Source organism: Corvus hawaiiensis, chromosome Z (assembly GCF_020740725.1).
Source record: "Corvus hawaiiensis isolate bCorHaw1 chromosome Z, bCorHaw1.pri.cur, whole genome shotgun sequence".
NCBI classification, from domain to species: Eukaryota; Metazoa; Chordata; class Aves; order Passeriformes; family Corvidae; genus Corvus; species Corvus hawaiiensis.
In genome coordinates, this window is record NC_063255.1 from 71,270,731 (window position 1) to 71,286,060 (window position 15,330).

A 15,330-nucleotide genomic window follows, 5' to 3' on the forward strand; every position below is an offset into this window, starting at 1 on the left:
GCTTCCATTTCATTGCTCCCAAATGCTTCAAAGATAAACATTAATTCAAGTAAAAAAAAAACTCTAGAATTTTAAACCTTCTAATATTTTCTACAAAGTCAGTGCAAGAGTTCCTTTGCAAAAGAGCTGCCCATTTCCTTCCCACACTGTGCAATCTCACATGTTTACATCTCTGAAGTTAGTATCTATCCTCTTTTGTTTGGCAGCTGTGAAATAGCTTGCACCTTTGATCGGGAGTTCATCTCACTACAGATAACTGTTATTCCCAACAGATACTGACGTATGAACTTTTCAAAGAAGTAATCTTTTTTGTTTCTCTCATTTAAATATTTTTTAAAAATTTGTTACAGCCAAGGCATTAATGACACTGACCATATCTCACAATAACATTACCTTTTATTAGAGATCTTATTTTACATATCCCCATAAGATATAAAACCTTCCAAGAGAAAATATCAAAAACCTTCAGCTGAAATCAGTTTGTTTCAGACAATATGAGCAAGTAAACCAAAGAAAATTAAGATTAAGGAATGTAAAAAACCCCCAAACCATAAAATCAGAACAGGTACAATTCTGGTTTGGAAAGTAATTACAAGGTTTTAAACTATTTCTTACACAACATTGTCTTTAAAATCATACTGGCAAGGTAAAGATGCTGATTTCTCTTAACCAATAGCTACAAACCCAGCAGCTATAAAAACAGAAAAACCCCAAAATAATACAATTGAATCAGATGGCCAATTCACAGAAATACTGCATAAGAATTCATTGAGACTTGTGGAAAAAAAAACAAACCAAAAATCCAACAAAAGCCCAAATCAATGAAAACACAACCTCATTGACAGCCACATTCTGAACCAATTCAAGCAAATTTTTTTTTGAGACTTTGACGGGAGTTTTGACTTAGTTAAGGATTTCAGGAAAGGATCTTGAATTGAAAGCTGTCATCACACAAACAAAAAGAAGCAAAATAAAGGAACAAGGATTACATCTGCTGGTTAAGGAAAATTCAGGCATCATGATTGTACAGCTGATGATAAAAGTAAAGAACAAATGCTATATGAATAATCTTTCAAAGCAATTCCAAGAGGCAAAATACTTTAAAACTTTATTGCATCAAAATTTTCCTTTCTGCCTAACAAAACTGAAATAGTATTTTGAATGTTTTGTTGCACAGAACACATAGAAGTCTCTTAAACATTTTAATTCTGAAGAAGCAACAAAATAAATGGTATGAGAAATTTCTGCTGGCAAGCCTACTAAGCTTTGAGTTCCAACAAAAACCAGTATTTTCAAATACTCTTTCTAAGAAAAGTTACAGTACATGTTTATTGCATGAAAACATCCATTAATTGGATCTATCTGATTCTTCCATTTGTGGTTAGTGGTTCCTATATTCTTGATGTAACTTGCACCAGATCCTACTAAGTATTCCCATTATTACAAAACACACAGCAGATTGAATTAAGTAAGAAAATCTACACAATCTCAACTGAGATCCAACCTGTGACAATGCATGAAATGTAAGTATGACTTTCATTGTCTTTTTAGATAGCCTGTAGCTACATGGAATAATTTCATAGACTTCGATATTTGATATAATTGTTGAACAACAATGATGAAATTAAATACAGGAGGCAATATTAGAGCTAGCACATCTTTTTACCAGTTATGATGACTTTTCATGCATTAGTATTGAGGATAAGCAACAAGGTATGGAAAAGGAAAGCATAAGCAAGACATAGAAGAACAAGCTATGAAAATAAATGAAGACTATAAAATGGGCTCATATGCAAGTGAATGTTTATATATATTAACTGTAAACAGCAGCTCTACTTAGGGAAATACTCACACTTGGATGGCTTAAGTACTAAATATGAACTAATATGGGAAAAAGCAAAATCTCCATTCTTCAGTAACATGAACACTGGCAATATGAGGTTCCAAGTTTGAAAAACGTTGTTTAAAATATAGGCACATGATTCTGAATTAACAGGTCACCACATTCTGTGACATGCAAGCACGTTTTGATGGGTTTGCAAACTATGTCTTGCTTACTATCAACTCTCTGCATCAAGTTGCAATTTTCTTGAAAGCAGCTGAATTTAGCTTCTACAGTTATTCTTTTTTTGTCGGTGTTTCACGTCATGACATCATATTAATACATTCAAATAGTCAAAATGTTCAGAATAAGATAGCACAAACTTGGTGCAGGAGTACATAGATCAGTGTGGCCAGCATTGTCAAACAGGAGATACACAGCTTAAGTATTATATAAACAACCTTTTCCCCAAAAACATTAACATAGACACCAAAATTGTAACAAGACATATCAAAAAATAAGGCACATTTATTTTGATATGGTAATCTTGAAATAGAAAACTCATTTCAGAGAACACTGGTATCTAAATGAGTTTTATAAAAAATCTTGTACTCATGATAATTATGGACATTTCTCATCATGGTAATGTAATAATTGCACATATCCCAGTGTGTCAAGTAACAAAATGGGAGTTTTAACAAACATTTCCATTGCAAAATTACTTTGTAGGTTCACGTTTTCCTATTTACATAACTCAGGTGAATGGTAGAAGTATTAAAATCTACCATCACTTATCACAAGTACTGCAGGCTTTCATTTTACCACAATTAATAATCCCCTTTGTGTTGAATAAATTGAAATTAATTGTGGAATAAATTGAGATTATTGTCATTTATATAAATGATTGCAAATATTTGGACATTAGCTACCACACAGGAACATTTTATTCCATTTTATTTCCAAGCTGCATCAGGACTTCCTACACTGAGTTATTTGTACATAAATTCATCAAGAATCAGGAAAAGAAGGCTGTTTAAAATCTAATCCCCTATTTATGAAAATTAAAACACCAAAACCATCATTAATTAGCATTTAACCTGAGATTTAATCTATTGAGAGGTTAACATCCATAGAAATTTCTTCACTTGTTGCATTAACTGATAATGAGGTTGCTATTTTTTGGGGAAATAAAAAAACCTGAACAAAAAAAAAAGTTGCTTGCAACATGGCTTTCCATTGTGTTGATAAAAAAAAAAATTATAGGATGCATCTTTTTCTCACAGTATCCAGAAGCTTGAATAACATTGATGTGCTTCTTATTGCACGTGAAACTCAGAGGAGATACAATTGCAGATTCTTCTTCTCTATTTGAGTAGTAAAGACAGATTTCATCTCAGCCGAATCCGGAACGTATTTATCTCCATAGAACTCATATTTATTTCACTTATATTTCTGGCATCTGGAGGTGAATGCATCAAAGATAAAGATGTGGGTGTAAGACTTTCCACTCTGAATTTGCTAAAGAGTTTGTGCACCTTTATCTGGAGGGGAAAAAAAAAAGCAAAAAAAACCACCTACATTTAGAAAAAGTAGTATATAACTTAAAATTGTACAGCTCCTTGCAGGTACCAGCATAGAAATTCTCATGCCAAAGATTTTGAATATTTTTAAGTATCATAGATCAAATACTGTGCACTAATTTAGATCTTTTTAAACAGTATTCATTTGCTACATTTCAGTGTAATTCAATCAGTATATTTAAAATGACTAGAAATGTTTGGATTTGAACTCTTCTTGTTTCTAAACAAAACAGTATTTACTCTTCTGCCTAAAGAAAATCCCAAACCTATTTTAAAAATTTTATCACAAAATTCCTACAGCTTAATAACCATACCTTTCCCTGAGTAGTGGAACAGAGCAGACCCATGTCTCTGTTTGAAAATCTACAATCAAATCCCTTTCTGTGAAGTACCAGAGCAGCTTCATCAGATGGCTTGGTATCTACCTACAAACAAACAATATAAAAGATTGCTCACAGAGTATCAGGAAGGAAGACATTTTAGGACACCAAAAAAATTATCATCATACAGGTATGGAGACATTTACACCTTAAAAAATGTTCAGCCTAGATTGAACTGTCAATGGTTTTTTTAAACACTTTATAAAGCTAAACAGAGAAAGAACTAAATGGCAAAGAGTTGGAACATATAATGTACTACAGAATATATATGTAAGTTGTTGAGTTTAAAGCTCAACAGATGCACACGTACAGGTTTGGGACTGAAAAGTAGCTATCATAGTTGTATTAACTGGTTTCCCACAAAAATTAGATGGCAAAACAGAAAGCAAACTAGAAACCATATGTTAACTACAATACTCAATTTTACATATTAAATGGGATTATGCTGAACAAACTTTCATGTTGGGAAACTGCCCTCTATCTCAGCTTAAGGCATACAGAAAACTGTACACTGAAATACCCATATGAAATAAATGTTATGTTTATCTCTAAGACATTCAGTGCTTAATAGATATTAAAGATATTCAGAACCTTAATAGATATTAAGATTAAGCTGCTCCTCATCAGATTTGTGCTCCAGATCCTTCTCCAGCTCCATTGCCCTCCCCTGTGTCAATGTCTTTCTTGTGGCTGCACCCCTACACTCACCGTAGTCACTTATTTACTATGATGCATTACTTTATTTGTTTATTTATTGTTGTTTTACATTCTTCAGCTCTTAATCTTATTATATATATAATAAGAGCATAAAAAAGATGGCTCTCTCCAAAGCCATGCCCGTTCTTCAGGCTATTTTTCTCTTTCTTATTTCTGGTTTACTTGTTCTTATACTGGTGCTTTTTCACAAAAGCGTCTGCCATGAGTTAGTTTCATTTCTGGTACTTTAGAATGTATCTGCTGCTTGAAGAAACCAATACCAACAAGCACTAGGCACTCTGTGATGCATTAGCTCCTGAAGGTGTACCAAAGTGGTCTTAATCTAACAGACTTTCCACCTAAATTTCTCTTCGTAAAGGAGATCATCGATCAGCTTGTACCAGCTTCTTTGAAACCCAGCATGACAAAGATTCAAAGTACAAAAAATTTATAGTATAAAGTACTCACCCATATAATAAAAAAATTATAAATTTTGTTGGTTTAAGTTCCTCATTTAAAACAGTAAAATTTTACTCAATAGTATCTGGAGTTGAAATGAGATACTTTTTAGTAAAACATTGAATGTTAGAAACTTTGCATAGTTTACAAATCATGAATAAAACTCAGCCTGAAAAGATTCTCTGAACACTAGCTTATAACCACCTAAAATCAACTTTTTGATTAATAAATAGTGCCTACATTCAGCAAAGGAAAACAAGTTTCCAGTATTTACTAGCATTGAGGACTAAAGAAGTTCTTATCCTGTTCACTGGAACAGCAGTACTACTTTCTACATGAATTAAGTTGATAACTGTGATGTGACAGAATTATTTTCCCTCTCCTACTATGAAACACCTGACTTGGTTTTCATTGTCACTGATGTGACAGTGTTGCACTTAAAAGTAGATATTTTTATGCACACAAAATAATACTGTCTGCCTAAACATCAGATTAGTGAAACATTAAAATTCATACTGAAAAAGTCTGACTTCCTATGGGGTAAATTAATGTTAAAAATGACAAGCCAGTAATGGGTATCAACACTTCCTCTAATTCATTTAAATTATCTTTTAGTAATCTGCATAAAAAATGCATGTATGCATTTCAAATGATGGCATGAATATTTCATCTCCCAATATTTTAGAATTAAATATTATCTTAATTAAGATTCAAAAGATTTAAAACAAAAAGGTAACAAACAATTAATGAGGCCCTGAGTAAAAGTGTTTTGTTAAGTATAAATATGTAGGATCTAGTACTCCACCTTCCACCATGCACATAGCAGCCCTGTGTGAAAAATAAAGCTGTTCTAACCCATTATCAAAGCAGGTGAAAGACAGATTAAGTTGTCACAGCCTCCACATCTACTTTAATTTACCTGTTCTTACATCATCTCTAGGTAGATGAGATTAAATACATTCGAGGCTAATGAATGTCTGACCAAGGATGAACTTAATTTTCATCAAATACACCTTCTGAACATGACCATGCTAACTGCACAAAAACCTGTAATGAACTCCTCAATTTTCAACAAATAACAACATTCTTAACCTTGTAAAACTTCACAGCACTGTTATTCAACAAAAAATCTCTAAACACTGTGCTATCAAATCTCTAACTAGCTTTCTAAGAAGAGCTGCCAAAGTTTGATTTGAATTTGATCTCTGAGAATTTAAATGCAGCCTCATAGGAAAAAAAAATATTGCTAGGTTTTCTCATAACCAGTATCCCAGGGTAATGCTGCTAAAATTTTGATGAGAAAGAAAAATCATTTAAACTCTTTTAAAATTCAGTTACTGTGAGCTAATAGACATACACTGAAAAGTTTAGGCAATATGACAAATTTATGTATTTATGCTTAGTATAAAATGACAAATCAACTGTGTTCTAGACCTTAAGTCCCAGTTTATTTAGATCAGGTAAAATATCTGTCAAACTTCTTAAAAGCTGGAGTTCTATTAAGAAAAAAATCTTCAGATGTAATCCTAAGGCATTTGACTTTTTCATTACAAGATCAGATATCTTACAACAGCAACAATATTCTTTCTGATTTCTACATTAAATCTTAACTTTTAAAAAATTTGGTACCCTCTTTTCTGAAATTGTAATGGATTATGGAAAATCAACTTCAACAGCTAAAGCAATGGAGAGGCGCAACATTTCTGGAAAAAAATTCATTGTGTCAGGCCAAATTATGGCACCTGTCATTCAAATACTTGGAAGCAAGAGAAAAGAAGCAGAAAATGAGGAGCGATTTACAGAATTATTTGCAAGGCATAGCATCATTTTTGCTGTGGGGAAGAACACTCTATCTATAATGATAGTGCTCCTATCCTATGACTGTGAAAGCTGCAAGCTTTCACCTTGAAGTGGACATATTAATGCTGCAAGTTCAAGAGCTATCAATCAGTAATCAATGAAACATACAGCTGTGGACAGGGAAGAGATCACAGTCTCAAACAGTCTTATACCAGTTGGGACAGTGGAGCCAGTAGAGTCCAGATAAAATCAGAGAATTCACTTACAAGTAGTAAGATTGAACTCAAAAAGCAGACACTAAGCAAGTCTTTCTTTTCACAGCTTTCATGCCCAGATCCTACAAACAAGGGGATGGATTTACACCTCAAAACGGGAGAGGAAAGATGTTCATGAAGGTCTGCCCCTGAACGTGGTGTGTCAAAGTAAACCTGAATGCTGAGCTGGTTGAAGCAAATGAAAATATTCACAGTGAAGTGTGAAATAATCACTTGACATGAAGGTTTATTTAGTATCAGACTCCTTCCTAACTTTTCAAAGGCACAAGACCCACAAAATCAAGACATTTTCCACTTCAAAATTCAAAATAAGGATCAGTCACAGCTGAAGGAGCTTACACAAGATTGAACTACTTATAGAGAAAGCATGAGAAAGCAAACATTGTTTAAGTTTTAAAATACAGATTAAGATTTAGAATGAAGAACAGATTAAACAGAATATAATCTGATGTTAATGCAGACAAGCTCAGCCATCATGGAGACTCTAGAGGAAAAAGGATAAATAGTTTTATCTAAGTACGGCAGAATTAAAAAGGGATTTCACTGTGGTAGCAGCGCTACTGAGTAGCACTGCAATACAACATAAAGTTATCATAATCACATTTTGAAAGGAGCTGAAAAACTGAAAAGAATTTATAGAACAGTTGGCAGGAAAAGAATGCAAAACAAGTTCCAGTCCTTCAGTTTATTAAAGGGAAAATTAAATTCTGGTGGGTACATACCTTTCTTTCCTCAGAAGGAGATAAACACTGAGTACAGAAGAGCCTTTTTTCTTTGAGTTTTTTGTTGGTATTTTGTTTGCTGGTTTTTTTGGTGGTTTTTGGTGGTGGTTAGTTGTTTGGGTTTTGTTTGCTTGTATTTGTTTGGTTTGGGTTTGCCTACCAGAGAATGTTTTCATGGGAACCAATTCTTATGAGATGCTGTTGGAATAACTAAATTAGGTCTTGTAATTAAGCTTAATAATATTTTAACAATAAAATTTGGGTTTACAACTATATCCTTTATTAAAAACACACTCAGAACAAAGTCTAATGGCCTTAAATTTAATTCTTCTAGTAGAGAAAAAAGCTGAGGTATATGAATGTTTCTCTCTTAAACTTTGGGAACTCATTTGAAATGTGCCCTCTCCAGAGATAGAATCCTGCACTATACATACTAATATGTAGTAAAAAAACAAACCCTGCATTTCATGTTAGTCAGACACTGCAGAACTGACAAAAGCTCATAATCACACAGCAGTTTATTGTAGCACATAAACCCGCCCATAAAGTACTTTACAAGAATAAAATATTTGACTATATTAATAAGCTGTATCATATGTTTCCTCACAAAAACCAGTGGTTTGACCTTACCTTTGCTTGGATTGTTCTCAGATTGACTATATGCATGTCGCAAGGCATGGATGACATCAGTGGAGCAAAAGTATTTATCAGCTCTGGGACACCTGAATCTGCATTAATCGTCATTGGAATTACAGGATGATTTAAGAAAAGAGAAGTCATATGACTAAGAAGTGACGGAAAACTGACTGGTGCCTTCTCTTCCTTCTGCAAAATACAAAAGAATGATTCCAGTTAACATACTATCATGTCTGAATTTTGAAACCCACTTTATACATGATTCCAGTTAACATACTATCATGTCTGAATTTTGAAACCCACTTTATACATGATTCCAATAATAACATCGAAAATTTTAATTTCTAGACTGCCCATTCAATTACTCTTGGAAACTTTTGACCATCCACTAATTTTCATCTGTTAATAGGTATACTTTCTGTTTTTATAAACCACTAGTACACTTTCCAAAATTATGATGATACCTAATTTTCAAAATTCCTTGTGTTTCTGTGTTAGCCTCTGATGTTTAAACAATACAGTTTGGAGAAAGAAATAAGCTACTACTTTAGCAAGTTGCTCCTATTTATTCAGTATCTCTTTATATAGGGAGAGGCAGACTCACTCTTGCAGGCCTCCTTTTTCCTTTTACTTTCTGACCTGTATTTCTTTCTTCCTCCAACTTACATCTCAAATCCCTCTATTTTAAGTCTATCTCCTTTAAACTATTTCCTGGAAGAAATAGCAGCTAGCATCTTTGTCTTGGTCTGCACTGCAAAAAATTTCTTCCAGAAGTTTTATTTGGATGTCATGCCAGCAAGAACCAAAGGTATTCTATCCCAAGATTTTACAAATTTTGTACTTTCCAAAGTTTTATATTTGCAGTGTTTTCACTTGGCTGCAGAGGCTTCCTTACAAACCTGAGATGACCAAATCTTACGTATTCACAACAACTAGTTAAACCTCCAGAGAACCCAAGAAAAGAAAAGAAAACAAAAGAACTTTAAAAAGGCAATTTCTATTTTAGAATGTCCGTGAAGAGTAGAAATGGGTGAAAACTTCTTTTGCTCTTATTTTTCCCTAGCATACTTAATCAGATAAACCCCTGCTTGTTTACAGTTTAAAAGGTGGTATTTAGTGAAAACTTCGCAGAAAGTTTACTGAAAATATCACAGAATCACCAGGTTGGAAGACACCTTCAAGATCACCGAGTCCAACCCACGCCCTAAGACCACCTTAACTAAACCATGGCACTGAGTGCCACATCCAATCTTTTTTTAAACACATCCAGGGATGGTGACTTGACCACCTCCCCAGGCAGACAATTCCAGAACTTTATTACTCTTCCAGTAAAAAACTTTTTCCTAACATCCAACGTAAATTTCCCTTGGTGCAGTTTAAGACCGTGTCCTTTTGTCCTGTCAGTTGTTGCCGGGGAGGAAAGACCAACCCCCACCTGACACCTTTCAGGTAGTTGTAGAGAGTGATAAGGTCACCTCTGAGTCTTCTTTTCTCCAGGCTAAACAACCTCAGTCGTTCCTCACAGGGCTTGTGTTCCAAGCCCTTCACCGGCCCTGTTGCCCTCCTTTGGACGCCTTCAAGCGTCTCAACATCCCTCCTGAACTGACGGGCCCAGAACTGGACACGGTACTCGAGGTGCGGCCTCACCAGTGCCAAGTACAGAGAAGAATGACTTCCCTGGTCTGCTGGCCACACTACTCCTGATACAGGCCAGGATGTCGTTGGCCTTCTTGGCCACCAGGGCACACTGCTGGCTCATGTTCAGTCAGCTGTTGACCAGTAGCCCCAGGTCCCTTTCTGCCTGGGCGCTGTCCAGCCACACTGTCCCCAGCCTATAGCGTTGCTGGGGGTTATTGTGGCCAAAATGCAGGACTCAGCTCTTGGACTTGTTAGACTTCATCTTACTGGACTCTGCCCATCTATCCAACCGTTCCAGGTCTCTTTGCAGAGCCCTCCCACCTTCCAACAGATCGACACACGCTCCCAGCTTAGTGTCATCTGCAAATTTACTCAGAGTAGACTCAAATACCCTCATCCATGTCATAAAAAAAAAATATTATACAAAACTGGCCCCAGCACAGATCCCTGAGGGATATCACCAGTGACTGGCCACCAACTGGATGCAGCACTGTTCACCAGCACTCTCTGGGTGCAGCCATCCAAGCCAGTTCTTAACCCAGCAAAGAGTGCACCTGTCCAAGCCATGGGCTGCCAGCTTTTCCAGGAGTTTACTGTGGGGGACAGTGTTAAAGGCCTCGCTGAAGTCCAAACAGACAACATCCACAGTCTTTCCCGCATCCACCAGGCGGGTCACCTGGTCATAAAAGGAGATCAGGTTGGTCAAACACGACCTACCCCTCCTAAACCCATGCTGGCTGGGTGTGATCCCCTGGCCATCCTGTAGGTGCTGTGTGATGGCACTCAAAAGAAACTTTTCCATAACCTTACCAGGTTCTGAGGTTAGACTGACTGGCCTATAATTTCCAGGATCTTCCTTCCTACCCTTCTTGCGAATGGGATTCACACTGGCCAGCTTCCAGTCATCTGGAACCTCACCAGTGAGCCAGGACTGTTGGTAAACAATGGAGAGCGGCTTTGCAAGCTCATCTGCCAGCTCCCTCATCACCCTGGGATATAGTATCTTACTGATAGATCAAATTTGCATTTTATGATAGGCTGAAAACATGGAAATAAAAAACAAATGGGAGACACTTAAAGCAAAGGGGAGGATTATTTTTCAGCTTATAATGGACAACCATAATAGTAATTTCTGTTTTGTGGTGTGTAGGCATGTATGCATATTTATTTGTACGTCTGCAGTAGCATTAAATACAGCTAACAGTGAAGAAATTGAAAATATTCCACGGCTGAATCAATGCAAGATGGTAATTTCTGGTTTATTCTTGGTGCTTTCTTTAGGAATAACTAACACTTTGCTTCTTTGGTATCTAGTAAGAATTGAGGCTTAGTATTTTTAAGTATCTATTATGACCCCCAAATAATAACAGTGGATCATTGTAGAGGATTGCTCCTCTATGTGTCTCATGGCATTTGTTTATACTGAATTCCATCTGCCATTTTATTGCATCTTTAATCAGTCTTAAGTCTTCTAATTCCTCAGTTTAGCTGTGACTTTTTTTTTTCCATTACCTTGAAAAGTTCGTATCACTGGTAGACTTCATTGCCATGATTGTCTTCTTTTCTAATTACAGTATGAGCAAGCTTGTTCTATGTACAGCTTAATCTAAAAGTGTTCCATTCAAGTACCTGCATACATGCTCTATGCACAAGGAAAATGTGCATATCCATGTTCTTTCAAAGAAGAATTCATTTTTTCACCCCAAAAGGAACACTGTTCACTCTGTTGCCATAGAAGTGCTAAAGTCAGTCAAAACATTTAATTGCCATTTATCTTCTCATCTTTCACCTTTTTTCCCCTGTAAAGTAAGTTGACTGCTTGTATCTGAGAACCTAAAATATCTCACAAATCACATATGAATCAGAAAAATAATCTATTCATGCTATTATATTGTTTAAAACAAAATACTGCAGAGAAGCACAGCCTTGAAGGACTGGCAAATGCTAGAACCAGAACTGATCCAGCTTGGCTCATTTTTGCTCCCACTGTGTCTAAATGTAGTATCACAGGCAGGAACATTGTCCTTAAGCATTATCCAGTTTGGAACTAAGATTTAGGTGGAATTTTATGTTGAATCTTGTATTCCCACATCTGGAATGACAGTCCTTTCTGGATGTTTGCCCCAACAGAAAAAGTGCAGTCACTCACTGAATCTTTATAACAGTAATAGAAATGGAGAGTACAGAAGATGTCAAAAGCTGCCAGAAGACAGCCAGAAGGGAAAAAGGGTTTTGCAAACATGGTGAAGACAATGCTTTCACTCAAGATTGAGAAGGACTCTTCAAAGGCAGATCACAATCATGGAAGGGTTGGAGTATATCTTTCCCTTAAAGTGTAGTGATCCAGAATTTAAACAGAACTCTCTGGAAAGAGAGATGAGAAGTGTTTGCACACACAAACAATGTCATGGGAAAAATAATTACTCTATGCACACCTTCACTACACTGATGGCTTTCAGCAGTACCCTGCTGATGCTGCGTCAGAAGATGTAGTCCCACAGTCTCCATCTAATTAAAGTATTGCTCTCTCCAAAGTGACATTATTTTCTCAATTTCAATGACAGCATTTATCACTCAAAGTGTGAATGGAGCTCCTCTGGCTGCCCTACAAACATTAAGTACTGGCAAGAATCTGATGAATGCCAGATGATGATGTGCTGCCTTAATGAGTTCTAATCAGAGCAAATACTGCCTTTTTAACCATCTTACAGTACATGCATATACAGTTATCCAATTGGAAACAGTGTTGAAACACAACCCTTTGAACAAGTGTGCAATAGACAAAATGGAGCCTCATTTAGGATCTTTCCTTGTCATCACAAGGTGAATAATTCTAAATTTTCAGTTTTGAGGAGACACAAACCATAATCCAATATAATATTAGCTTACAATTTGCAACAAGTTTTAAGAATAGCCTCACCTATAAAAAGTGCCTTTCTATCAGAAATGAGCTATTTTACTGAAAATCATAAAAATAATTGAAGAGCTTGGGTTGGAAAGGGACTTAAAAGTCATATTGTTCCAACTCCTCTGCCACAGGCAGGGATGCCACCTACCAGGCCAGGTTACTCAGGGTCCCATCCAACCTGGCCTTGAACACTTCCAGGGATGGGGCACCCACAACTGCTCTGGGCAACCTCTTCCAGTGCCGCCTTATCCTCTGAGTAAAGGTTTTCTTTCTAATACCCAATCTAATTGACCTTACTTTTAGTTTAAAACTTTCCCCCTTGTCTGAATCACAATCTGCCTGTGTAAAAATTCACTGCCTCTAAGAATCAGAGGGTTTTCTGGTAAAAGTTTAAATTAAGTAACTAAGGTCCTTAATTAGAGGAGAAAAAATGCTAATTAGACCTTTTAGAAATAATTTAGTAATTGAACAGAAGAAAGAAATGGAAAATTCTGTAGAGAAGAAAGTAAAGCTGAAAGAGTTGATAATTGGACATCAATTTAGCAAATGGAGAACCAATGAACTTTTCAACACAGACAAGTAATCTAAAATTTCCCATCTAAAAGTAAGGAAAGGAAACTGAGGCAGTTTATCAAATCACATTATCTTGACTATTTTCTCCTTCTCAAGACTCTTCTCTGTGATGACAAAGTCACCAAAAAAATTTAGTTGTAACAGTAAACGCCCACTGGCATCCGCACTACCTGATCTAGCATGCTAAAATAAGGATGCTGAATCAGTGTGTAAGAACAATCAAATAAAATCTGGAAACAGGTACAGTTCTGGGCCTACCAAACCAAGGGATGCAGACAAAAATAATCTGATATCAAACCATTTGGATTATTAATGGAAAGAAAAAGTTTCTCATTCTCTCTCATGTTGTGTCAGGAAACAATTTTTATCAACTTTCTCTCTGACAGGTTCAGAAAACCAATGGACAGTACTCTTCAAAGGAGAATGTTTCTGGACTGAAAAATCTAATCTGTGGAGTAAAAACACTTTTCAGAGCATCTTCATTACCAAAGCATATGGAGACAATATTTTTAAATATCTTAATCATACAGCAACTGACAGCAATCAAGAATATGAGTCAAAGAATTCCAAAGACAAATATGAAAAAAAAAAATTGTTTCTTTCTTTTCAATTCGAAGACTGACAATCCATCAACATGTTTGATGAGATGCTGCTTCTATAGGAGAAATTGATTCTGTAATACTGTGCTAGGCTGCTTATAGGTGAGAAACAAACAGCAGACAACATCACTGATGATGTGAATAACAGGTTTACAACACATGACAAAAATAAGTGACAGGTAAGGGTGGATGCCTAAGTTTAAAATGACATACATCTTTCCCCAAATGCAAACAGTTGAATCCTTAACTACAGTGGCTCACCACTTGTGGAAGATGGAGTCTCTAAGCAGTCATAGAGTGAGAAAATTGCACAATGTTCTATACACACTTTACCCTAAGGCTCACAGCTTAGCAGAGGAATTCAGGTTTTATTTTAGACTGACACTAGTCAAGTTCATTAAATTGACATCAAGTAGTAAATGGCTTCAACTTAGTAACAGGCTTTGCATGCAAGACTGCCTGGTTGTTATCTCACCAAGTGAAAATCAGATGCATATGCTTTAAATTCATTCAGAGTTGCACACTGTAATACAAAAAGAATAATCAAAGTCTGACAAGTTCTGGAAGTCCTCCAGATATGGATGAATCATTCCCTTTCCTCTGAGACTGATACTTGGAGCTAGATTTTTGCATGCCTGTAATAACTCCTAGTGCTTTTGAGAAGGAAAGAAGAAAGATAATGGGTCTTACACCCCTAATATAACAAATAGCAATTAACCACCAATGTAAATTGGATTAATTCTTCTGAGCTGAATAATTCCTTTTGTGTCCAAGAGTGCAAGGTTAATGTAAGCATCTGTCAAAGGAAACAGTGACCAAGACTTCAAGCAGCTTTGAAAATGGCTGGTGTTTGCAGAGGGAATTTTGTATGGAAATCAAATAAGGTGATAGGAAGATCTCTGTGCAGCAGGATTCAGAACATCTAAGACCTCAAGGTGCACAAGAATCTTCAGCAGAACAATCTTCAGGTAATCTCTGTAAAAAAACCAAGCTTAGACCAATTAGACTTTTAGGAAACCCTGGGTAAATGGCAACCAGGAACAACAGTCACAAATGTGAGTACTGAACAGGCAGATATTCTGGAATCTTAAAAAGACTGTAAACAAGGATACTGATGCCAGATTATTTTCTGCTATACCAGAGCATTTGGCTTTCCTGAAAAGCTGGTGGGCAAAAATACAGATAAATATAAAGATTAGAATTGTTTGTGTATACATTTTTGTCTACACTTAAAAATCCGTC

General features: G+C 36.0%; 1 protein-coding gene across 2 annotated transcripts in view; it reads right to left on the bottom strand.

Moving 5' to 3' along the window:
• Positions 1 to 378: 378 nt before the first annotated feature.
• Positions 379 to 15,330, bottom strand: part of MAN2A1 (mannosidase alpha class 2A member 1) — a 112,036-nt gene continuing 97,084 nt past the window's right edge. For both annotated transcript variants that reach the window (XM_048291063.1, XM_048291065.1), the window contains exons 20-22: positions 8,365 to 8,559; positions 3,717 to 3,827; positions 379 to 3,363 (exon numbers count right to left, since the gene is read on the bottom strand). In XM_048291063.1, the coding sequence (XP_048147020.1) occupies positions 3,211 to 3,363; positions 3,717 to 3,827; positions 8,365 to 8,559 (459 nt within the window). In that variant the 3' untranslated portion in view covers positions 379 to 3,210. The remainder of the gene's footprint in view (positions 3,364 to 3,716; positions 3,828 to 8,364; positions 8,560 to 15,330) is intronic.